The sequence below is a fragment of the Dromiciops gliroides genome, chromosome 2 (genome assembly GCF_019393635.1).
Source record: "Dromiciops gliroides isolate mDroGli1 chromosome 2, mDroGli1.pri, whole genome shotgun sequence".
NCBI classification, from domain to species: domain Eukaryota; kingdom Metazoa; phylum Chordata; class Mammalia; order Microbiotheria; family Microbiotheriidae; genus Dromiciops; species Dromiciops gliroides.
The window spans coordinates 581,673,262-581,697,903 of NC_057862.1; the positions used below are offsets into that span (position 1 = coordinate 581,673,262).

Consider the following 24,642-nt stretch of genomic DNA (forward strand, 5'->3'; position numbering starts at 1 on the left):
AGAGGACTTTCAGGCATTTGTGATGAAAAGACCTGAACTGAATAGAAAATTTGACTTTCAAATACAAGACCCTAGAGAAGCATAAAAAGGGAAATAGGAAAGGGAAATCATGAGGGATATTAAAAGATTAAACTATTTACATTCATACATGGGAAGATAATACTTTGAACTCATAAGAACTTTTTCAGTAAGGAATACACAGAGGACACAGGTCTGAACTGAATATGAAGGGATGATTTCTGTAAAGCATTTATTTTTTGTTTATCCTTGTTCTTGGTGGGGCAAGCAGGGTGGGGTGTCTTATGTCTGGGGCCAGATTTGGGCTCAGGACCTCCTGGGTCCAGGGCTGGTGCTTTGTCCACTGTGCCACCTGGCTAACCCATGATGACATCTTTAAAATAGGATTGAGGAATAGGAGGAATGCACTGGGGGAAGAGGAAGGGGAAGAGGTGGACTGAGGAGAGGTAGCTCACATGAAGGAAACAAGAAAAAAGCTTGTGGAGGGGAGGGGAAGAGGGGGAAGGAGTGGGGGAGTGAATGAACCTTAACTATCATAAGAATTGTCTCAAAGAGGGAATAAGATACATACTCAAGTAGGTATAGTAATATATTTTTGCCCTGAGGAAGAGTGGGAGGTGAAGGAGATAAGGGGAGTGGAGAAGAAGGGAAGGAGGGAAGGGCAGATTGGGGGAGGGAGCAGTAAAAAGCAAAACATTTTGAGGAAGGTGAAGATGTTCTGCATAACTGCACATGTATGACTTATATTGAATTGGTTGATTTCATAGCGAGAGTTGAGGGAGGAAGAAAAATTTAGAACATATAATTAGCTCAAAGACCTTAATCTCATCAGAGTGGGCTCAAGGAGGGAATAACATTCACACCCAATTGGGAGGAGTAATCTATTTAACTCTACAGGAAAGTAGGAGGGAAGAGGATAAGGAGGGAAGGATGAAAGAAGGGAGGGCAGGGGAGGGGAGGGGGCAGTCAGAAGTAAAACACATTGGAGGAAGAATAGGGTAAAAGAAGATAGAAAATAGAGTAAATATCATGGGAAGGGAATAGGTTGGAGGGGAATACTTATGATGATTGACTTAATGGCAAAATGTATGGTACCTACTTTGCTGGGCTATTGTGAAGAAAATTCTTTGTCAAGTTTAAGGTACTATATAAAAGTTATGATGAACAGGATGCTAACAGAAAAACCTGGAAAGACCTACATGAACTGAAGCAGATAGAAATGTACTGTATACAAAAGAATAGCAATAGTGTAAGATGATCTTCTGGGAAGCACGTGGTTATTTTCACCAAGGCAGTGATCCAATATAATTTTGAAGGATTTACGAAAATTGCAATCCATCTACAGAGAAAGAACTGATGGTATCTGAAAACAGATTGAAACACATTTTTTTTTTTTACAATTCCTTAATCTGAAGTTTTGTTTTTATCTGTTTTCTCTCACAACTTAGCTAATGTGGAGATGTTTTCCATGACTACTAATGTATAATTTATATTGAATTGCTTGAGTTCTTGGGGTGGGGGGTGGGAAGGGAGGGAGAAAGAGTTGTTGGAACACAGTTTTTAAAAATTGATGTTAAAATTTATTTTTACATTTATATTGGAAAATAAAGGTGTTTTTTTTTCCATAAATGTATTTTATTATTTTCCAGTTACATGTAGAGATAGTTTGCAACATTTGTTTTATGAATATATTATAATAAATTATATTATATAATTTTATATAATTTCAGTTTCTTCTCCCTCCCATTCCCTTCCCAAGACAGCTAGCAATCTGATATAGGTTACACATGTACAATCACATTAAACATATTTCTGCACTAGTCATGCTGTGCAAGAAGAATCAGAGCAAAAAGGAAAAACCTCAAAAAAGAAAAAAAAATAGCGATAGTATGGTTCGATCTGCATCCAGACTCCACAGTTCCTTTTTTTTTTTTCTGGATTGGGAAAGCACTTTCCATCATGAGTCCCCTGGAACTATCTTGGACCATTGTATTGCTGAGAAGAGTCAAGTCTATCACAATTGATCAACACACAATGTTGTTGATGCTGTGTACAGTGTTCTCCTGGTTCTGCTCATCTCACTCAGCATCAGTTCATGTAAGTCCTTCCAGGTTTCTCTGAACTCCTGCTCATCGTTTCTTACAGCACAATAGTATTCCATTACATTCATATACCACAAGTTCTAGTTCATCATAACTTTTATATAGTACCTTAAACTTGACAAAGAATTTTCTTCACAATAGCCCAGCAAAGTAGGTACCATACATTTTGCCATTAAGTCAATCATCATAAGTATTCCCCTCCAACCTATTCCCTTCCCATGATATTTACTCTATTTTCTATCTTCTTTTACCCTATTCTTCCTCCAATGTGTTTTACTTCTGACTGCCCCCTCCCCTCCCCTAGAACCCCTAGTTGGACCTAGTTTACTTAGCTCTTACTCTCTTTGCAAGATATAGGTATTTGGGTTTTTTTTGTTTGTTTGTTTTGGGTGAGGCAGTTGGGGTTAAGTGACTTGCCCACGGTCACACAGCTAGTAAGTGTTAAGTGTCTGAGGCCGAATTTGAACTCAGGTCCTCCTGAATCCAGAGCTGGTGCTCTATCCACTGTGCCACCTAGCTGCCCCTAGGTATTTGGTTTTAGCCATGCATAAGGAAACAGTGACCCTTTAGTAGTAACTATAGGTCTTTATTTTGGATGAAATACTAAGCAACGTAATTTGATGAGTGAAGAAGCAAAGCTGCTGTCATGTAGGGTTTGAATTCTAAGTTTTGGATTTTCTCTCCTTAGATCTTATGTTGCACTTTGTTATCTCTCTCTTGCATTATAATTATTTATGTATGAAATATAAGCCTCCTCATAAGACTCTACTTATATTAGGGAATTATTAAGTGTGTATTTAAAGAAAAAACAACTGATGGAATAGTTGATTTACTTGTCTTTATATATAAAAATAAATCTACACTTGCTGCTCTAGAATTTGTTTTGAAATAACCTTGGTTTTAGACTTTTAAATACAGCATTAATAACTTTATGATTTGTGATTTCATAATCTTTATGCCTCTGGAGACATTCTTAATGAATCATCACTGGAAAAATTCATTATCTATTTGGTAAACAATTTTGGTGATAAATCTTTTCAAAGGTAGCCAGACTGGTGGATAAAACAGAAGTATTCCATTGCTAGGTCTATACTGGAAGCTACAGCTTGGTGTTGGACCTCCTTGCATACTGCATACCTTTCAAGGATCTGGGATCCTGTGGAAACCATGATTTATCTATATTAGAAGATAGATAGACAAGGCTGGCCTTAGAGTTGGGGAGGAGGACCTGGTTTAAAGATCTGCTTCTGACAGATAATAGCTGTCATCATGACAAATTATTTCAGTGCCTTAGGCACTGAAACTTGTTCATTTTCAGACAAGTTGCCAGCTTGCATGATTAGAGGGTGTCCCTACACTGATGAATTTACAGGTCTTGACCAAAAAAAGTATGAAAGATTAATATTATGTGAAGTAAATTTAAAACTTCATAAATATATCAAATTGAACATTCTAGTCAAAGCTAACAAAATTAACTTATTTTCAGCTTTCTGCATGCTGCTTTCCTTTTCCCAAGACATATATAGTAGAGCTGACACTAAGATATGTACTGGTGGACAGAGCTTTGTATTTCAAAAAATCACACCCTATAATCAAGCTATTTTGTTGTTTTACCTTTTCTGACATGGCAGAAACTTGTACATGCATTTCCAGAGAACTGTTGAAAGTCAGGTGTTAAATAATATAAGGCCAGTTTTCTGGTGTTTGTGTGCCCCGGGATCTTTTATAAGGACTGTGAATATAAACTTAATTCCTTACAATAGATAGTAGCATAGGATCATAGGATGGTTTATTTTTGTACTTAACACAGAAAGTAGTTTGTTTTTTAATATGAGGATACCATACCAGTAACATCTTCTGCCCAGGTGTTTTTACTGATATAACCTGGTAAAAAAAAGACAGGTTGTGTACCTATGCTTTATGATAGATAATGAATTAACTGACAGGAAAGTTTTTGCAGTCTTTAACTTTTTATTATTGATAATTGGAAATAATCATGCCTCAGAAACTAAAGTTAGGATTGTGTATTTATTTGGCCTTTGATTTTTACTTGTGTCAGTGTTATACCCCAAAGACAGAATTTTTTTCATTTCTTCTTTCATTTTCTATTTTAGCTTCTTATTCTAGAATATCAGGGCAATTTTCCCTCACAATCTCTTGGAGGATGGTGTCTAAGCTATTGTTTTGGTCATGGTTTTCAGGTAGTCCAATGATTTTCAAATTATCTCTCCTGGATTTATTTTCTAGGACACCTGTTTTTCCAAGAAGATATTTCACACTGCCCTCTATTTTTTCATTCAGTTGGATTTGCTTTACTGTGTCTTGGTTTCTCATAAAGTCACTGGCTTCCATTTGTTCAATACTAATTCTTAGGCAGTTATTTTCATCAGACAGTTTTTTAATCTCCTTTTCCATTTGGCTTTTCAAACTGTTGACTTTTTTCTCATGACTCTCCTGCATTGCTCTCATTTCCCTTTCCATTCTTTCCTCCTTTTCTCTACATCTTCTTTCTATTTCTCCTACTTTCTCTTCAAAGTCCCTTTTGAGAGCTTCCATGGCCTGACACCAGTTGATATTTTTGGAAGCTTTGGATGTTGGAGCTTTGACCCTGTTATTATCTTCTTCTTCCGAGGTTGTATTGTGGTCTACCTTACCCCCAAAGAAGTTTTCAATGGTCTTCTGCTTTCTCTGCCTGCTCATCCTGGCTTACTATTTCTTGGCTTTTAACTCCTTTAAGTGTGGTGCTGCTTCCAGGACATACTGTTCAAGCTACAGCGTGGCCTGGGGGATGATTGGGCTTCTTCTCAGCCTGTCTGGCTTCCTTTCATTTGATTTTAAACTCTCCACTGGGGTGTGTGTGGGGAGGAGGCTGCTTCTCAGCTCCACTCCTGTTCTCAGCTTCAGAGGGTCCCAGGTGTTTTGGGTTGGGGGGTGGGGTGGGCAGGCTTGAATCTCACCTGGCCTGTTCTCAGGTCCGGAGATAACTTCAGGCCTATTTACTAAGAAACCAACCAGCAAAGCTTTCTGTGGTGTGGTTCTCAGCTTCCGATGAGACTGCTCCCCTGCTCCCCTCCCCTACCTGAGTCTCCCGCCACTCAGGATTTCTTCCTGGTTGCCCGCTGGGGTGGGACAGTCAAGTCCTTCCCCCCAATCCACTGGTACCCCTGCACTTAAACACCCCCACCCCCCCAGGCCAGCCGTTCAGTCCGACCGTACTCTCCGTTCCAGAAGACACCGATGCTGCAGCTGATTGAGAGGCACTGGGGCAAATTCCTCTGGCGGGTGTCTGGTGTGTTGGCCCGATTGTGGGGTTAGGCTTTATTCGTGATCCAGCACGGCCCCCTGAAATCTATCTATAGCTGGAGAAAATTCTCAGCCCGTATTTTTGTGTGTTTTTCTGCCCCAACGGTTCTTTTATTGCTATTTTTGGGGTTATTGTATCAGGAGCCCTGTGAGCTTAATGTCTTTCCTCTGCCATCTTGGCTCCGCCCCCTCCTCATTTCTTCTTTATGAACATATTTCCTTCCTTCCTTCAGTATTTACATTGTAGTCATTGTTTACATCCTTTTCCTGTTTCTTCTCTACTTCAGTTTATGTAATTCTTACATTGCTTCTCCAAGTTCTTCAGCGATTGTTTCTTACAGTGCAGTAATATTTACATTGCATTGACATCATAATTTTTTAAGCCATTGTCCGAGTCCATGGGCATCTTTTGTAGTGTATTTTATCCAGAATTAAATAATTCTTTTTTTTTTTTTTTTTTGGTGAGGCAATTGGGGTTAAGTGACTTGCCTAGGGTCAGACAGCTAGAAACTGTGTAAAGTGTCTGAGGCCGGATTTGAACTCAGGTCCTCCTGAATCTAGGGCTGGTGCTGTATCCACTGTGCCACCTAGCTGCCCCCAGAATGAAATAATTCTAATAAAGGATAGTAGATTTATGCCAGAGAGCATAGGCAGATTGATTTATATAGAACCTTAAGTTTTTCATGATCTTTGTTACTATTGTCATGTTAATAAAACTACTGATGAGTTTAGAAGAGAATGAAATATTACTGAAGCCTATTACAGTGCCTAACTTATCTCTGTAGATTCTTTGATCTCACTTATACATCTTATGTGGAATGATTTTTTGGGAATTAAATTTACTTTTTTAAACTGGAACTGTATGTTTGGTAACTACAGAGAATTCAGTAATTAAAGATGTTTTCTTGGCTCTGAATCAATTGTGAGATAGTTAGAATGCTGATGTTCAAATGATAAATTCTTTTTTCATTTAATTATTTGTAAGCAAAGTATGGTCATAGAATTTAAAGCTACCAGAGACATTAGAAATTATTTGGTATGTACACTGTCAATTTAATAGAAGAGAAGACGGCAGTCCAGTGTCTACTCTTAAGTAACTTGTCTAAAATCTCAGAGGTGATTGTAGTAGTAAGACTCAGAACCCCAACTAGAAAGAAATACATTCCTTGACTCCAAATCCAGTGTTCTTTTTCTCATTCTATAGGTTAATCTTTAAGGTAATGAAATTATCTAGACAAGATCTACAGCTCAAATACAGTTTTCTACTCAAATAGAATCTGATAGATGACAAAAGATTTTCATTAATAGTGGAATTAAAGTCTCTCTGCTTATATTCTATCTTTCATATTTAGTTCTTTACTAAATATCCAAGGTTAATCTCTGTGTACCTACTTGCACTGCTAACCATCACCTTATAAAGCAAAGCCAAAATCTGATAGTGGAATGTTTTAACTTCACTATTTAAAAAAATGCAGCTACATTAGAATAGTTTTTGGGGGGTTGTAGAGGTAATAACTATTGAGCCCCAAACTAAAACAGTGAAAAACAAATGAGGGGAAAGCCAGAGATGAAACTGGAAAGAAGATAATAAACATTATCAACACTTCTGCACTAGAAACAATAAAATCTGCACTTGGACTTTTACCACCTCGGAATCCAATGTACTATATGAATAAATAGTATGATTAGGAAGAATCCATATGCCAACTTTCTCTCATCCCTTTAAAATATTTATGATAAGATTCTGTCTACTTATTAAGGGTATACTTGATAAGAATATATGAAGGGGGGCAGCTAGGTGGCGCAGTGGATAGAGCACCAGCCCTGGATTCAGGAGGACCTGAGTTCAAATCTGACCTCAGATACTTGACACTAGCTATGTGATCCTGGGCAAGTCACTTAACCCTTACTGCCCCCCCCCCAAAAAAAGATGGGTAGCAATCAAGATTTCAGACAAAAAAATAGACCCCCCCCCCCCCCGAGTCAGGGAAATTACAAATAAATATATATATATATATGAAGGGGAGGGGCAGCTAGGTGGCACAGCTGATAAAACACCTGGATTCAGGAGGACCTGAGTTCAAATGTGGCCTCAGACACTTGATACTTACTAGCTGTGTGACCCTGGGCAAGTCACTTAACCCTCATTGCCTCCCCCCCATATGTGTGTGTGTGTGTGTGTGTGTGTGTGTGTGTGTATGAAGGGATTATATGGGCTTTCACATATTTTTCTGGAGAAAACTATATTGTGATCATGCATAGAATTGACTGTAGTATAGAGAATAGAAGATCCTGCTGCCTCTGGTTTATTTAAAAAGCAAATTTTGTCCAAGGTAGGACAAAATTTAGCTTTAACAACTCTAATTTAAGTATGTCTTCCATGTTTATATTAAGGTCATAATAATCTATGACAAATAGGACCACAAAATTAAAAGATTTCTGAGAAGATATAAGCAAAGTGACTAAGATAGAGTTTTAGTGTAGTTGCTTTCCTAATAAAGTAAGCATTTATTAATTACTTTATTTGTGTCAAGCACCGTGTTAAGCCCTGAGAATACAAACACACCCTGAGCCTTCATGGATCTTACATTGTAATGAAGAAGACAGCACATAAAAGGAAGCTGAAAGAGAATGTAAGAGATGGTACCCATTAGGGTCTAGTGGAAAAGTCTAGAGTCAAGAATGTAGCTAGGAGAGGAATGAAGACATAGGTGAACTGGATACTTTCTTTAAAATGGAAGCTCTGGGAGGAACTGACCAATCAGAGGAAGGGGCTGCAGGATATAAATAATACTATTCAGCAGTTTGTTGGCTAGCAACCTCAAGGAAGTTTGAAAATACATGATCAAGGATAGGTGTAGTAAGGAAGAGGTAGTGTGGTTGGTTTATGTAGCAATAGCAATCTGATAGCTTCAGTGTTGTACTGGCATCCATGGAATAGTAAGAGAACCAGAGGAAGGGCTTCCAGTGAATTTATGAACAAAAATCCATATAAGAAGGCATGTGGGTTGTGGATATATTATTGGAGAGAGTACCCACTGGGGACAAATTGAACTGAATTAAGGTAATTTTAAAGTTAAAATTGTCATGATGACATTGAGCTTTGAAAACTTAAAAAATACCAAATAAGTAATATGATTTAACTGTCCATAATAACTATATATATATTACTTTAAGGTATAATGGTTTAGCTGAAATGAACCATAATTGAAATATCACCTTAAAACTAATCAAAAGTGAAAGGTTTGAACTTGAATGACCATTGTATGGTAAAATCTAAATATTCTGAAGAATCAGGACTTGGTTTCATAGAACTGTGAGTCCAAATTATTGGCATCTTTTTGACCTTGGACATTTATAAACTATATTGGATAGGGTAACTGGGAAACAAGCTTGGTCTAAATCCATTGGTGGAAACTTACACAGTTCCGTTTGTTAAGAGTTGCCTTTAATTGTAGGATTTAATTGACCCTGAACAACTCTCTTGCCTTTCTGTTCAATCTACCTCATTCCTAAGACCCTGGCAATTACTTTTATTGTGAGATAGAAGGGTTGTTTCAGCTATCCTAAGCATTAATGAGAATGGATATAGACAAAACTGATTTGCTGTGTTCTTGATAACATTTTCAGGCCTAGGATATTTGGTCAAGATTTGTATGTGCTTAAGTAGCTTTTGACTTTACCACAATTCTTGAATGTTTATAGTATATGCCTTCAGAAATTAAACATTAGCCTTTTCAGTAGGAGTAAAGCACACATAAAAAGCAAGCCTCTGGAAAATTCCCTTCTTATGAATACGGGAGTAAAGTAACTAATTATAGACCTTCAAGGGGGAGTAAGCAAAGTTCATTTATTGGCAAGAATTGATAAGGCAAAAATTCTGTTTCTGTATCGGAAGTGCATGATATAGTCAATGGGGGTGGTTCAAATACCTCCCAATGTACTTACAGGTTTCTTTTAAATTTTTGCCTGGAAATAGGTAGTTTAATGGACTCCATGCTTATCACAGATACAGATTTCTGTATCAAAAGAGTTCCTGCTCTTTTGTGTAATGTTTATTGCTGCCAAACCATGCATTTTAAGAAAAAGAAAGCATTTTAAGAGTTCTCGCTTTTAACACTTGAAAATTGTTTTCTTGGCCAGCTTTTTTTGAACTTACGAAGTATGTTTAATATATTTCCTTTTTGTCTCTTGCAGTGATTATTTATTCAAGTTACTGCTGATTGGAGATTCCGGTGTTGGGAAATCTTGCCTTCTCCTTAGGTTTGCTGTAAGTAAAGTTTGATACAAGATTGCTTTTTCATTAATAATTATTACATATTTTTCTTGGCAGTGATGGCTACATAGGTAACTGCTTAGGCTATTTTCATCTGGAACAAATTCTCTCTCCCTTTTTTTTTTTTTAAAGTGAGGCAATTGGGGTTAAGTGACTTGCCCAGGGTCACACAACTAGTAAGTGTTAAGTGTCTGAGGCCAGATTTGAACTCAGGTACTCCTGATTCCAGGGCTGGTGCTGGAACAAATTCTTTTGTGTAATTTGCCTGTAAATGTTTTTGTTCTCTTTATTGCCAAACACAGAAGTGTTTTTTTTACAAAGGTTTTTTTATTGATAGTTTTTGTTTCTTCATTGCCTAGATTTACCCTTGCATTCTTGCCCCTTCCTTCTCAAAGAAAGCCATTTTGCAAAACATGTTCTTGGGGGCAGGGGAAGAAGAGGGGGGAAAAGATCAAAACTGATCAACACATTAAAAAAAATGACATCAATAGGGCAGCTAGGTGGCGGTGCAGTGGATAAAGCACCAGCCCTGTATTCAGGAGTACCCGAGTTCAAATTTGACCTCAGACACTTGATACTTACTAGCTGTGTGACCCTGGGCAAGTCACTTAACCCTCACTGCCCCCCCCCCCCCAATGACATCATATGCAGTATTCCATACTTATGAATCCCGACCTTTTTAAAGATGCAAGGGGGAGGGGAGATTTCTTCTCATTTCTCTTGTTTGGGGTTAAGCTTATACTTTATTAGCTTTGTAGCATTCAGTTCTGGCTGTTTAATAGTTGGTATTTCTGTTTCTATTGCTGGATATTGTGGATATTGTTTTCCTAGTTCTGCTTACTTTACTCTGCACCAGTTCATTTCTTTCCATGCTTCTCTGGAGTATTTATTACATACTCCATTACATTCATGTTACAATTTGTTGAGCCATTCTCCAATTGAATAGACTGCTACTTTGTTTCCAATTCTTTGCTACCACATTTATATAGCACTCCTTGTGTACCAGGGACTTTGCTAAATACTTTTTAAAAATGTTACTTCATTTGTAATGAGCACAGAAAGTGCTGCTATAAATATGTTGGTATATATGGAATCAGAAGTGGTTTTTTTTCTAGATGAAATTAAATTACAAGAGATGAATTTCATTGAATATGTGTTATACATCTGTGGTGTTTAATCTGCTTAGTGGAGGACTGACTTGTTCCATTAGTGATATATAAGAGGAAAATCATTTGATAACTGGATTTTAAAAAGAATCTTATACATAACTAATCACTATTACAGTGAAAGAAAGAGCAGATACTGGTACCATCTCAGCCTGACAATGGCCTTGTGTTCTTAACTGCTGAACTGTACATGCAGATAATGGCTTGTACTGATACATAATATTGAGAATCTTCCCTGTACTGTTTATATACCACTCCCCAATTTTACTTTTTTCTTGGGCCACTTTAGCTAGTACGTTTAAGGATAAGTCAGGCCTTACATTCACATCTATTCTCTTGATGTAGGTTCTGTAACCTTTGATAAATAATTTAAGTATTTGGTAACTTAAGTATTCAGGAAATAACTCCTGTTTGTTAAGATAATTAATGTAATGATCACCGACAGAATTACCTTAAAAAAGAATCCCTTGTTTATGATTGTTGACCGAATTCAGAAAAAAACTATGCATATAAACAGTATTTAGAAAATTCAGCTTATGTTTCCAGTTTCAGTAAAACCATGGCTTAAAAAAATTCTTCCTTATGTATAGATTTCTGTCCAGTACTTAAGTGAATTTGCCACATTAAAAACTCAGAATTCTTTTATAAAATTAAATGTGTATATTATAGTCATAAAAGACCCAAACCTTTATTTCTGTATAGGACAATCATTTGGTTAATTTTTATATCAGAATATATTTCAGTACTGATATGAAGTTAATCATGGCTTGATCAATTAAAAACTTAATCTAAAGAAAAGCTCAAATTTGGCACCATTGGTGTTGTAGCTCAAATTGTAAGCCATCTGTATGCCATGGCATGTGCTAAAGTGAAATCAGAAAAAAATTCACAATTCAAATTAGTTATTAAAGCAACAGGATATTTTAAAAAGGTGAAATATCACACAGTGTAGCCAGAAAATTTAGTTTAAGAAACAGGTTCAGTTAGATATCATATATGTTAGGAGGGTAGAACCAGGATGTAGCAGGAAGAATTACAGAACACTTCTCAAAAACTCCTCCAAACAAATCTAGAAAATTCATCAGACCAAATCCTGGTGGGAAAATCCAAGAAAAAGTCACAAGGAACCTTTCTTGCAGCCCAAGTTGGCACAGGGATATGGAAACGTCTATGGATATTGGGGATGGGGGTCTGGCTAGGAGTGCACGTTCCAGTGCAAGGAAAGACTGTACACCAGGGCAAGAGGAGGTCCTAGATCTGTACTAGGGTTCAATAACCTTGTGCAAGATATGGGAACAGGGGCCAGCTGACCCCTAGTTCCAGTTTACAGACCTGGGGTTGACTGAGGAAACCTTTGCTCCCTAGGGATGTTATTTTTGGGTTAGGAGTCCGTGTGGGCTCTCAAGCAGCAGCAGTGTAACTGGCCTCAGGAGTAAAGGACAGTTCCAGTTCCAACTTCTAGGTCAGTTTGAAACTTGCTAAAGAGTAACTGGGATGGAAATCCCAGACCAAAGGTGAGTCTACAGTTCTTTCATTCTGAACCAATACAGCTGCCCAGCTAGGTGATAGTGACTGTATTCAGCAGCAGTCTACTATTGTTCTGACCCATGGGAGAATCATACAGATTTCAGATTAGAGGGGTAATTATATTTTGCTCTAATCAGACCACCTTGGGAGCACATATAGTTTGTACATGTCCCCTGTTTCAGCTGTCTATGAGAGCCTGAAATAACATAACATTCAGTACCCCTAAGAACACAGCAGGAAGACCAGCCAGGACCTTCCCTCTAGAATTGTACCAAACCTAGTCTTGACATTAAGTCTGAAGTCAGGAAGTAGGCTTGAAAAATGAGCAATCGGGGCAGCTAGGTGGCACAGTGGATAGAGTACTGGCCTTGGATTCAGGAGGACCTGAGTTCAAATCCGGCCTCAGACACTTAACACTTACTAGCTGTGTGACCCTGGGCAAGTCACTTAACCCCAATTGCCTCACCAAAACAAACAAAAAAAAAGAAAAATGAGCAATCGAAAAAAGGATCCCACCATAAAAAAAGCTATTGTGATTGGGGGCAGCTAGGTAGTGCAGTGGATAGAGCACCGGCCCTGGATTCAGGAGGACCTGAGTTCAAATGTGGCCTCAGACACTTGACACTTACTAGCTGTGTGACCCTGGGCAAGTCACTTGACTCTCATTGCCTGGCAAAAACCCCCCAAAAACAAAAAAAAAGCTATTGTGATCAAGACACAAATCTAGAAGAAGAGAATGTCTACAAGCAAAACTCTAAAGAAACAAAGTGTGAGCACATATTCACTTAGAATCCCTGGGAGAGGTTTGAAGCAAAAAAAAAAAGTTAAACCTGTTTTTATCATTGAAAGAACACTAGAGGAAAAAAAAATGGAAAAGTATTGAGATACGTGGAAGAAAAAAAGAATTGGAAAGGGAATTAACAGCTTGGTGCAATATGTATATAAAGAAGCAACAAACTGACTAAAAATTAGACTCGATCTAGTAAAAGCCAATGACTCCACGAGGCAGTAAGAAATCTTAGAAGTCAAAAGACCGAAGATTAAAAAAGGAGAATACAAAATAGGGAAAACATCTCAAGGAGAAAAAAATTAAGAATCATTGGACTACCTGAACACCATGATCAAGAAATCTAAAAACAATCTCTTAGAACCAGAAGGCAAAAGTGAAAATAGGAAGAATCCACTGGTTGCCTCCTTAAAAGAAACCCCCAAAAGAGAACTTCTAGAATCATTGTAGCCAGGATCCAGAGTTTTTGGGTCAAAGAAAAAAAATACTACAAACTGCCTAAATGGTAGAATTTCAGTACCAAGAAACCCCAGTAGGGATCACAAATGATATAGCAGATTTAGCACTACAAAGGAGGAGAGCTCTTAGAATACAATATTTCTGAAGACAAAGGTAGCACAAAATCCTTGACTTATAGCCATAAATAACTTAACCAACAAATCTGAGTATTCCCCCTACAGGGGGAAATATATACCTTTAATGATAAAGGATTTCCAGGCATTCTTGATGAAAATACCAGAATAGTATAGACACTTTGAAGTTCAAACTATAAAAAAAGCCAACATGAATGAAAAATGATGGATTAAATCAGTATAAACTGCTTACATTTAAATATGGGAAAATGATATATATGTGTGTCCCCTCTGAATCCTATCATCAGGGGTCACCAAGGAAATCTAATTAGATAGAAGGCCTGCATAATGCTTTTTTAAAAATGCAGAAAGGAAAAGGAATACTCCTGGGGGTGGGGGGAAGCAGAGAAAAAAGTTCTCTAATTAAATTATCTCATAATTAGGGTGCACATGTAGAAATCAATACAAACAAGGAGGAAAGGGGTGGGGAGAATGACACTTGAAACATTCATTTAAACTGGTAGAAGGAAGGAAGGAAAGAAACAATCATTTGTTCAGTGCCTTCTATGTGCCAAGCAATTTACATTTGTTATTTCATTTGATTCTCACAATAACCTTGCAGGGTTGGTGCTCTTATTAACCCCATTTTCTATTTGAGGAAACTGACAGAGGTTGACTTTCCTAGGTCATACAGCTAATAAGTCGCTGAGGCCAGATTTAAACTTGGGACTTCCTGAGTCCAGGCCTACTGCTCTATCTACTGCACCTTCTGGTTGCCTCTAGATGGGAAGAACACTCACTCACTCTATAAGGAAATAGGGGGAAAGGTGAGAAGGGAGAATTGAGAGAAGAGGATAGATTGAAGGAGGAATTAATCATAAGAACAAATATTTATAGCTCTTTTTTAGGTGTCAAAGAATGGAAATCTTAAGGGGTGCCCATCAAATGAGGAATGGCTGAATAAGTTACAGGATATTAATATGATGAAATGCTATTGGTGCTGTAAGAAATGATGAAGTGTGTGGAAAGGGAAGGAGGTTTCCAGAGAAACCTGGGAAGACTTGTATAAACTGATACAGAGTTAAATGAGCAAAACCAGGTGTTTTATACAATAACAACAATATTATCAAGACAAACTTTAAAAGATTTTGGAACCCTGATTAGCATAATGAATGATTCCAAGGGACTAATGATGAAATATGCTACCTATTTCTTGATAGGCAAAAGATTCAGAGAGTGATTTTAAAAGTGATAACAAAACTAGAATGAAACATATCTTTTTTGGACATGCCCAATGTAAAATTTGTTTTGCTTGACTACACATGTCTATAACAGAAGATTTGTTTTTCTTCGGTTCTTGAGTTGGTGGAGATGGATTTTTGTTGATTGAAAAAATAAAATTTAATTTTAAAATATATCATGTTAGGCCAAGCAAAATTCTCATGCTTAAGTGAGTAATTCTTGAAGTAATAGTGCCTAAAATAATGAAACAGATTCTATACAGATCTTTTATAGATAAAGCCTGAATTATAGCCAGTCTCAGTGGCCACAGTAGCTGCAAACGTCTTCATTTTGTCTTCTTGGGACAGGTCAATGCTCCTCTGATGCAGTGAGGCATTTTTAGTCATCCACCCAACCAAGGAAAGTATATAATACCCCTTCCATATGTTTGACCTAGTGGAAGCTTGATCCTTAGTTTTCAACTCTGTACCCTATGTACATTAAGAGTAGAAGATTTTTGTTCCTTTAGAAGTAGTTCATTCTATTGCTTACTTAACTAGCTGCTTGCTTTTTTTCACTCCTTAAAATAAAAATAAAGATCTGGTTCTCTATATGTACCATTTCCAAAATTGTGGTTGTGGCAGAATTTTAGGGTCCTTACCCTCTTTTATTTATGTTTTTATGTTTAGAAACTGATCTTTTTGTCTCCTGGAATAGCGTTTCTTTAGTTACCCAAGCTTTTTAATACAGAATTATCAGTTCTTTTCTACGATAACATATAAGTATTTGTTAATGGCTAAAGTCTAGAGCTTGTTAATATAGCTACTGTAATTCACCATCTTATGAAGTGTTTACCTTCCATTTGCAGTCTGTCCTCTTTGGTTATGGCCTATAATCTTGCCCCAGTTACTTTACAGTAGCATTCTTATGACATTTTAACAAATGCCATCAGTGTCCCAAATTGTCATGTAATAATTGTAGACCATTTGACTAAAGCCAGCCCATCCAAACCCCTCAGTCTCTCACCATCTCCTATCCACACCACCCTGAATCCCTTTTCTTATCTGGGTCATTGGACCTCCTGTTGGCATTGTTCTGCTTTCACTGGACTATGTTCCTATATCACCGCCTATCCAGGTAAAGTTGTTTTGCCCAGTGTTGTCATGGATTTTGGTTTGGGGTTTTTGCTAATCAGTGAAATTAGCCAAGGTGTATGTATTCTTATACTTTACCTTAGTTCCATCTTACCTAAAAATTACTTGGATAGCAGCTCTTGATTTGCTTGGGTATAAAGCATCTAGAAGAATTAATGTGTAAAGGCAGCTAGGTGGTGGTTCAGTGGATAAAGCACTGGCCCTGGATTTAGGAGGACCTGAGTTAAAATCTGGCCTCAGACGCTTGACACGTACTAGCTGTGTGACCCTGGGCAAGTCACTTAACCCTCATTCCCCCCCCCCCAAAAGAATTAATGCATAAGATAAAAGATGGAGATTAAACCTTTTTTCTTATGAGAAGGAGTTGCTTTAAAGCTTTTATTTGCAATAGATCTTCCATTAAAATCCTCTTCCTTTTCATGGTATGGCAGTGATTGTGTATCCTTGAAGGCCATTCCAGAAGTCCATACTCTGGTAGATCCTGCCAAATAATAGAGGCTCCTTGGTGGTGTGTCTGTCATCTGAGTACTTGCCTAGCTAAGTCTGGAAGGGCTCATTACCAGGCTGACTGCAGGGTAAAATTTTTTGGCCAGAATAACTCCTTTAAAACGATCTACTAAATCGTCAAGAGGTTGGTCTGCTTTTATAGTGTATTCACACTAATAAAATCATAATTAATTGAAGTATAGAGTTTTATGTAATGGGTGTTTTAAACATTACTACCACTAACTGTGACCACGTAACTCGCCCTTTCATCTAAATTCTTACGATATTTAACTAAGGGAACAAAAAGATTCATGTTAAACTTTGATTTGCATTTTATAAATTACTTAATAAAATTTGGCATTCCTTTTGAAGGCTAAATACCACTTTTTATAGGTATATGGAAAAATATGTTGATATTACATAGTTTCTTAAATTTTAATTAGTGTAATTTGCATGAAAAAATTACTTTCTTTTTAAAAGTGATTACCAAAATCAGTTTTAATTTTTTTTTTTTAAGTGAGGCCAATTGGGGTTAAGTGACTTGCCCAGGGTCACACAGCTAGTAAGTGTTAAATGTCTGAGGCCGGATTTGAACTCAGGTACTCCTGACTCCAGGGCCAGTGCTCTATCTACTGTGCCATCTAACTGCCCCCGGTTTTAATTTTTAAAAGTTCAACATAAAGTAAGGAATAAATGGTGAGAACATATTTCTTGCTAACGAAAAGAATAAAAAGTTCACATGGAAAGATTTCTAGACAGTCTTTAAAAATATTTTTTATTTTATATTTAGGACAATGAGGTAAATACTAGAACAGAACTGACAAGCTAGCTTTATTATGTACATTCTAAAATAATAACTAGCATTTATATAATAGTTTGTTTGCAAATTACTTTGCAAATATTACTTTATCCTCACAACAATCCTGGGAGGTAGGCTCTGATACTCCTATTTTATAGATGAGGAAGCTGAGGCAGACAGGTTTAGGTAAGTGATTGCCTACAGTCACACAGCTAATAATGGTCTGAGGCAGGATTTGGACTCATGTCTTCTATTTTTATTTTTTATTTTATTTTTGCGGGGCAATGGGGGTTAAGTGACTTGCCCAGGGTCACACAACTAGTAAGCGTGAAGTGTCTGAGGCCATACTTGAACTCAGGTCCTTCTGAATCCAGGGCCAGTGCTTTTATCCACTGCGCTGCCTAGCTGCCCCCCTCAGGTCTTCTTACCTCCAAGTCCAGCACTTTATCCACTGCACCATGTAACTTCCCATAAAACCTGAGACTGTAAGTAAGATTGTATATGCCATTCTTTCCTTATCATATTAAACATGCTGAATTTTTCTGATTCATCTTTTTTTTGTTTTGTTCTCACAGGATGATACATATACAGAAAGCTACATCAGCACAATTGGTGTGGATTTTAAAATAAGAACCATAGAGTTAGATGGAAAAACAATTAAACTTCAAATAGTAAGTGTCTGTTTAAGACTTGTAATATTATCTTAATATTAAGAATATAAATTTATAATGAATAGTCTAGGCTTTGGTACTGCATAAGACATTTTAATAAAATCAAGTAATAATAAATTAGCTTTCGGAAATCTATAGCCATAGCAAGCAGCAAAGTCAGATGGTTGGGATTAAGAATTAACTTAAGCTTTACACTGCTTTCTCAGAATCTTCCATTAAAGGAAGAAGTAGTGCTTTACTTATAAAGTGTGTGTTGAGCTGACTGGTGGTACATAGCTGTAGCCCTTCTGGGTGACTTGAGCACAGTTCTGAGCCTGTTGTGTCTCCATACTAAGAATAGCAACATATGATGAATTCCCAGGAACAGAGGGCCACCAAGGTGTGGAAAGAGTATTGAACTGGCTGGCCAAGGGCAGAAGCATCAGGTCACTTAAAGTTTCTGTGCTGATGACAGGTCGTGGGGATTGCAATGTCCAGGGGCCCAGCAAGATAGACCCACTATCCCCTCCTTTACTCTTTAAATAAAAAGTTTTGAATGTCAAATTTCAATTAACAGCCAGTTGTATACAGTGTAGCTTCCTAGATACAGAGAAAAGCATAGAGATAGATGTGATCTTGTCCCTGCCCACAAGAAGCATTTAATGTTATTTTAGTTACAAAGTTTGCCCTGATTTTGAGTAAGACCATCCAAATTCTATTTCTCCAGATAGAATTTTACCTAGTCTGATAGCCATCAATTATTAATACCAGTAATAACGTTTGCAAAGCTCTTTTCACACATATAGGGAGGGAGGCAGACAGACACAGATAGCAAAATTAAAATGAATTTCTATTTGTTGAGATTCATGTGTAGTCCTACTTTTGGTAAGCAGGCTGGTAGTGGGGGAAATGTGATGCTATCTAATGGACTCTTAAGTATTTCTTAGCTAGTTTTTACATGGAAAATAAAACTATCTTGAGAAATGTTTTAAAATACTGACATGATGTTTCTCATATAGAAGGCATGCTGCTTAAAGGATGTTTGGGGCAAAAATGCTTTTATCAAGCATTTTTATTTTCTTATATGCTCAGCACAGTTCTAGGTAGTGTGGTAACTTTTTAAAAAAACTGACATGAGTCCCTACTTTAGCTCACTGGTGAGTAGAAAAACTTGGTACATAATAACTCATAATTGAATTGTAGCTGTCACGTTTTTAGTGTCAAATAATACTAGTACACATATAAATATCTTATGTATTACACCTCTGCCCATCCTACTTGTATTCATTCTCATCTTAACACTAAGGTATTTCAGCAATTGAGTTACCATCGATTGTCCGAAGCAAATAATCTGCTTAATATATTTGAGGGGTTTTTAAAAGTCACTTTAATCCAACAATTCGTGGAATTTTTCTTTTTAAAATAACAGTGGGACACAGCAGGCCAAGAGAGATTTCGAACAATCACTTCCAGTTATTACAGAGGAGCCCATGGCATCATAGTAGTGTATGATGTGACAGACCAGGTAAGATTCCTTCAAAAGCTGTTGCTTTCTTTAGTAGATGCCTGTTAAGTAAGAATGGTCATATTCAGACATTTTACTTTAGGGGTAGCTAGGTGGCACAGTGGATAAAGCACAGGCCCTAGATTCAGAAGGACTTGAGTTCAAATATGACCTCAGACACTTGACACTTACTAGCTGTGTGACCCTTGGCAAATCACTTAACCCTCATTGCCCCACAAAAATAAAAACAAACAAAAAACTTAGAAGGAACTTTGGGGGCAGCTAAGTGGTGCGGTGGATAGAGCACCGGCCCTGGATTCAGGAGGAGCTGAGTTCAAATCCTGCCTCAGACATTTGACACTTACTAGCTGTGGGACCCTGGGCAAGTCACTTAACCCTCATTGCCCCACAAAAACAAAAAACAAAAAGCCTCTCCCCCCCCAAACATTTTACTTTAAAATGTAACTAACCATTGTTGATCTAAAAAGTAAATGTTTAACAAAATGTTTAAATGTAATATTCTGTATTTTTAAATTTAGAAAATATAACACCTGGAAGAAAAGCTAATTTTGTTCTGTTAAAAGAGAGCAAAATAACTTTTTTCCAGTTTGCGTTTGAAAGATAGGCCGTTTTTTTTTTTCAAATAGACTCTTACAATCAGTATAATTGTTCTCATTAGTATTTTGAGGATTTAATTTATGGCTGTTAAAGGCAGATTTGTAGCAGGAAGTCCTAACTTGATCACCTATAGGATGGTTCATTTGTGGTTTTTTATCATCTTTGAATTTCAGCTTTCTAAACCAAGTTATCACATCTTACAGTCTAGGTTTTCAGTATGTTCCACTCCTACCCCAAGCTTATCAGCAGTGAGCTTGACAGTTCACCTTCAAAGGACAAGATTCCTTGGTTAAATCTTCATTATCGAGTTCTTTAGAAGACATAGTCAACATATGAGATCTCTCCTTTAAAGGCTTCCTTTCTCTCTTGACTCCCTTATGTGCCAGCTTCAGTTTTGACTTTGAAACTGCTTCTTGGCCAGTCTCGGTTTTAAGTGGCTTTTGTAATGGTGTCTTCAGATTGCCTTTTATCCTGCAGATCTCTAGAGGGCAGTGCTATATTTCACAACGAGATTGATACCTCCTGATACCTTGATAGCATCTGGTATCCAGTAAACCAGGGGGTTTGTTGTGTTTTACTGTCATGGACAAGGTCATACTAAAGTCAAATCAATAAAGTTAAAAGTGAGTTTTGAAGTCTCTTCTAGTTGAGGGTTTTGGTATTGGGAAAAAAAGGCTAAGAATATCTGACTGAAGAAGATTTGGAGGGGAAGAAAAATAGCACATAAGCACATCAGTAAACATTCGATAGGTTCCTACTTGCAAAAGTGGCTTAAGTTAAAAACAAAGGTTAGGACAAAGAATCAGTTACCAAGAAACTGAGAGTGAAAATTTATGAATATATAGAATTCAGGCACCAAAGAGGTTCTTGTCCACAAAAAAAAAAATTGGGGTGATGAAGCTTCACTTCTAAGTGATTTTATATTTAGGTAAATTTTGTCTTCCAGAATTATTTAAAATCCCAGATTTTGATGGTAATTTATTGTTTGTTTGTTTTGCGGAGCAAAACAAACTAGCCCAGGGTCACACAGCTAGTAAGTGTCAAGTGTCTGAGGCCAGATTTGAACTCGGGTACTCCTGAATCCAGGGCCGGTGCTTAATCCACTGCGCCACCTAGCTGCCCCTTGATGGTAATTTATAATTTAAATTTTAGTGTAATTAAGCCCAGAACTAAGTTCTGTACCTGGCACATAGTAGGTGCTTAATAAATGTTTATTGATTGGTTGATTAAAAGGGCCTGTTTTAAGAGCCTGCCATTAGGATTTTTCGCTTTAAAAAGTAGTTTTAAATTTTTTTCAGGTTTTTGTTAATTTTTGCTTTAACTCTAAAATTGAAATGAGTTATTTTCTAAAGTTGCAATAAGGATGTAATTAAAGATAATATTGGTATTTTATTGGATCCGTGATGACATCAATGAGGGTACTTTGTTAAATGATAAAAGTCACAGCCTTTTCCTTCCTTAGCTATAAAATTACTGTCTAGACCCAAGGGTTTTTGAAGTCCTTTGCAACTCACTTAACCTCTGTCTGCCTCAGTTTATCTGTGAAATGAGTATAATAGCACCTACCTCCCAAGATTGTTATGAGGATCAAATGAAATAATAATTGTAAACTGTAGCACAGTGGCTGGCACATAGTAAGTACTATTTAAATGTTAGCTGTTTTAATTATTGTAGATTTATGATTCTGTACGAACACAGAATGTGTGTATCTCTTCCCCCTTTTTCCTCTCGCTAAATCTTCCTTGGAGACTCCACTTATGGTGCTTTTGATACTGTATTCCAACAGAGCACCGTAAACTGTCCATTGGCAGTTCCTTACCCTCATCAACATGATTGGCCCTTCCCTTCCTTGTGGCCCTCCCAACCCCCCACTCCTACCCTGATCATGCAATGGTGAATGGAATTTTGGACCTAAAATCAAAAGTCTTGAGTTCAAATATGGCCCTAAAGACCTATTAGCTGTGTGATCTTGGTCAGGTCATTTAAATGTTGTTTTCCTCAGTTTTTTCAACTATAAAATGGGGATAATGTGGAATCTGCACCCCAGGGTGCTTGTGGGGGATCAGATGAGATATTTGTAAAGCACTTAGCATAGTACCTGGCACATAGTACATGATAGGTGCTATTTAAATGCTAGCTGTTAATATTGTTGTCATCGTCATCATCATCTGTCCTTCACACTGATGTTTGTCCTGCGCGATTTTCTGGAAAAATGAAATTCATTTGGAGTAGAAACTACTAAAAACCTTACTAGTATAAACAAAGGGAAGAGTGTAAAAGGTCTTCCTTTTGACTCTGGCCAAGAGTTGCCACTGCTCTTTAAGATGTTGTCCTTTAGTGTCTAGATTTGGTATAATGGGGAAGTAAATTGTCTTCTTGTTTCAACAAATTTTTTTATTTTGAAGATCCAGAAGATTAAGCGATGTGGAATCCTCTGGAGTTAATTCTTCTGTAGTACCTTTTGTAAAAACATCAAAGGGACAGCTGGGTGGCGCAGTGGATAGAGCACCGGCCCTGGAGTCAGGAGTACCTGAGTTCAAATCCGGTCTGACACTTAATACTTACTAGCTGTGTGACCCTGGGCAAGTCACTTAACCCCAATTGCCTCACCAAAAAAACCCCCAAAACACATCAAGTAAAGCTTAGTAAAATAATTTATAGCACATATCAATATCATTTATTAGGATTTCCTCTCAGCATCCAAATCTCACATGGCACCTTGTATCTCTTACAGACATAATACCTTGATGTGATACTAAAACTTTATAAGAACAGGAGTTGGGAATTGTCTGTTATACATAGCCTAGTGCTCTGCATATGCTAGGTGAATAATAAATACCATACCATACTCTGGTCTGGTAGAAAAACTTTTGCTTTATATTAGACTTAAACTAACTATGGTTTAACTGGGGAGGGACGTGGGATCTGTTTTGGTAATTTCCCAAGTGTTGAAACTTGCCCCACTGATACAGGCCAACAATTCCTTTGTAATTTAGTTTTAGAGACTTGGCCTGGGGCACTGAGAAATTATTTGACTTGTCCAGAGGAAGGAAGGGTGAACCTAGGATGTACCAGAGGTACAGAATGAACATGAATCTTCCTGGCTCTAAGGCCAGCTTTCTGTGTCCTGTACTATACTACACTCTTTCTAACCTCTTTTTCCAAATATGTATTCACTTGTGATAGTCCTAATTCTGATGCTTTTATCAGTTGAGGGGGAGAGACTTAGGAATACTTTCTTGTTTACGCCTATTTCTCAGAACCTCAGAGTTGGGAGGGACCTTAGGGACTTCCTTGTACAAAGTGTGTAGACAAGAATCCCTTCTGTGGCTTTACTTGGTTGCCTTTGCTTGCAGAGTTGCTTGTAGAGAGTTTTTTTCTTCTTAGGAAATTTTCATTTATATAGAATCTAAATGATCTTCTTTGCAACTTTTCCACATTATGCTGGTTCTGCTTGCTTTCCTTCTTTCCCCCATCCACTTACCCCCTCTTCTCCAGTGGAAAAAGGGAAGGATTCTTCCACCTTGATGTATTCAAGTTATCATTACTCACCAAACGTTAAGTACGTCCCTTGGCATTACTAGACTCCAGAGGAGATCACTATCTATTTAGATAACCTGGTCCCCCGCATCATTGAGCTTATGGTAGGAGATATTATAGCTCTAGAACTCAAATACAAAATAATGATATTGTTTGGTACCGTCTAGGGTGGAAGATTGTTCACAAATGGTATAATCAGAGAAGACTTCTTGGAAGAATAAGCATTTGAGCTGAGATTTAAAGTGGGTGAGGAATTAGGGGAAAGAGGGGAGAAAGAGCAATTCATTCCTAGAAACCATTATAGAAAAGACTTAGAGGCTGAAAAGTACAGAGTTTGGGGGACAATGTTGCAATTGAGTTGGTGTAGTGTATATGATGGAGTAAGTTAAAGTTAAGTGTAAAGATCCAGTTGTGCCAGATTTTGGAGGGCCTTAATATATCAGACAAAGACTTTTAAGCTTTATGTGGGAGGCTGGCAATAGGGAGCCATTTAAGAATTTTTTGCAGAAAGAGGAGACACATTCTAGATACAAATTTCTAGATACTGTGTAATTTAAGATTCTAAATATGGGTTCTAATCTGTTCCCCCAGTTTTGGGGGAAACTTGACTAAAATCACTGATAAAACGAGTTTAGGTTTTTAAGGATTTATTGAAAGATAGAAAGAAAAAGACTGAGAATAGAATTCCAACAGCCTGGCAATCCTATCTTTCCTCAATTTTCCTGTGAAGAAGTCCTCTGCCACCACCACCACCACCACCATAAAGTCAGGAACCAAAAAAAAGAGAGAAACCTCTCTGCGCAGGCCCTCCTTCCTCCTTCCTGTCCCCTTCCAGAAAATGGGAGGCTCCTCAAGTTGATTGGCTGGTAGCCTTGGTGGACAGTACCCATGCGCAAATGTTACTTCCTGACACCAAGGA

General features: G+C 37.5%; 1 protein-coding gene across 1 annotated transcript in view; it reads left to right on the forward strand.

Moving 5' to 3' along the window:
- RAB1A (RAB1A, member RAS oncogene family) overlaps positions 1–24,642 on the forward strand; it is a 54,754-nt gene that overhangs the window by 26,478 nt on the left and 3,634 nt on the right. Inside the window, exons 2-4 of the mRNA XM_043986748.1 lie at positions 9,621–9,693; positions 17,987–18,082; positions 19,491–19,586. Of these exons, the coding sequence (XP_043842683.1) occupies positions 9,621–9,693; positions 17,987–18,082; positions 19,491–19,586 (265 nt within the window). The remainder of the gene's footprint in view (positions 1–9,620; positions 9,694–17,986; positions 18,083–19,490; positions 19,587–24,642) is intronic.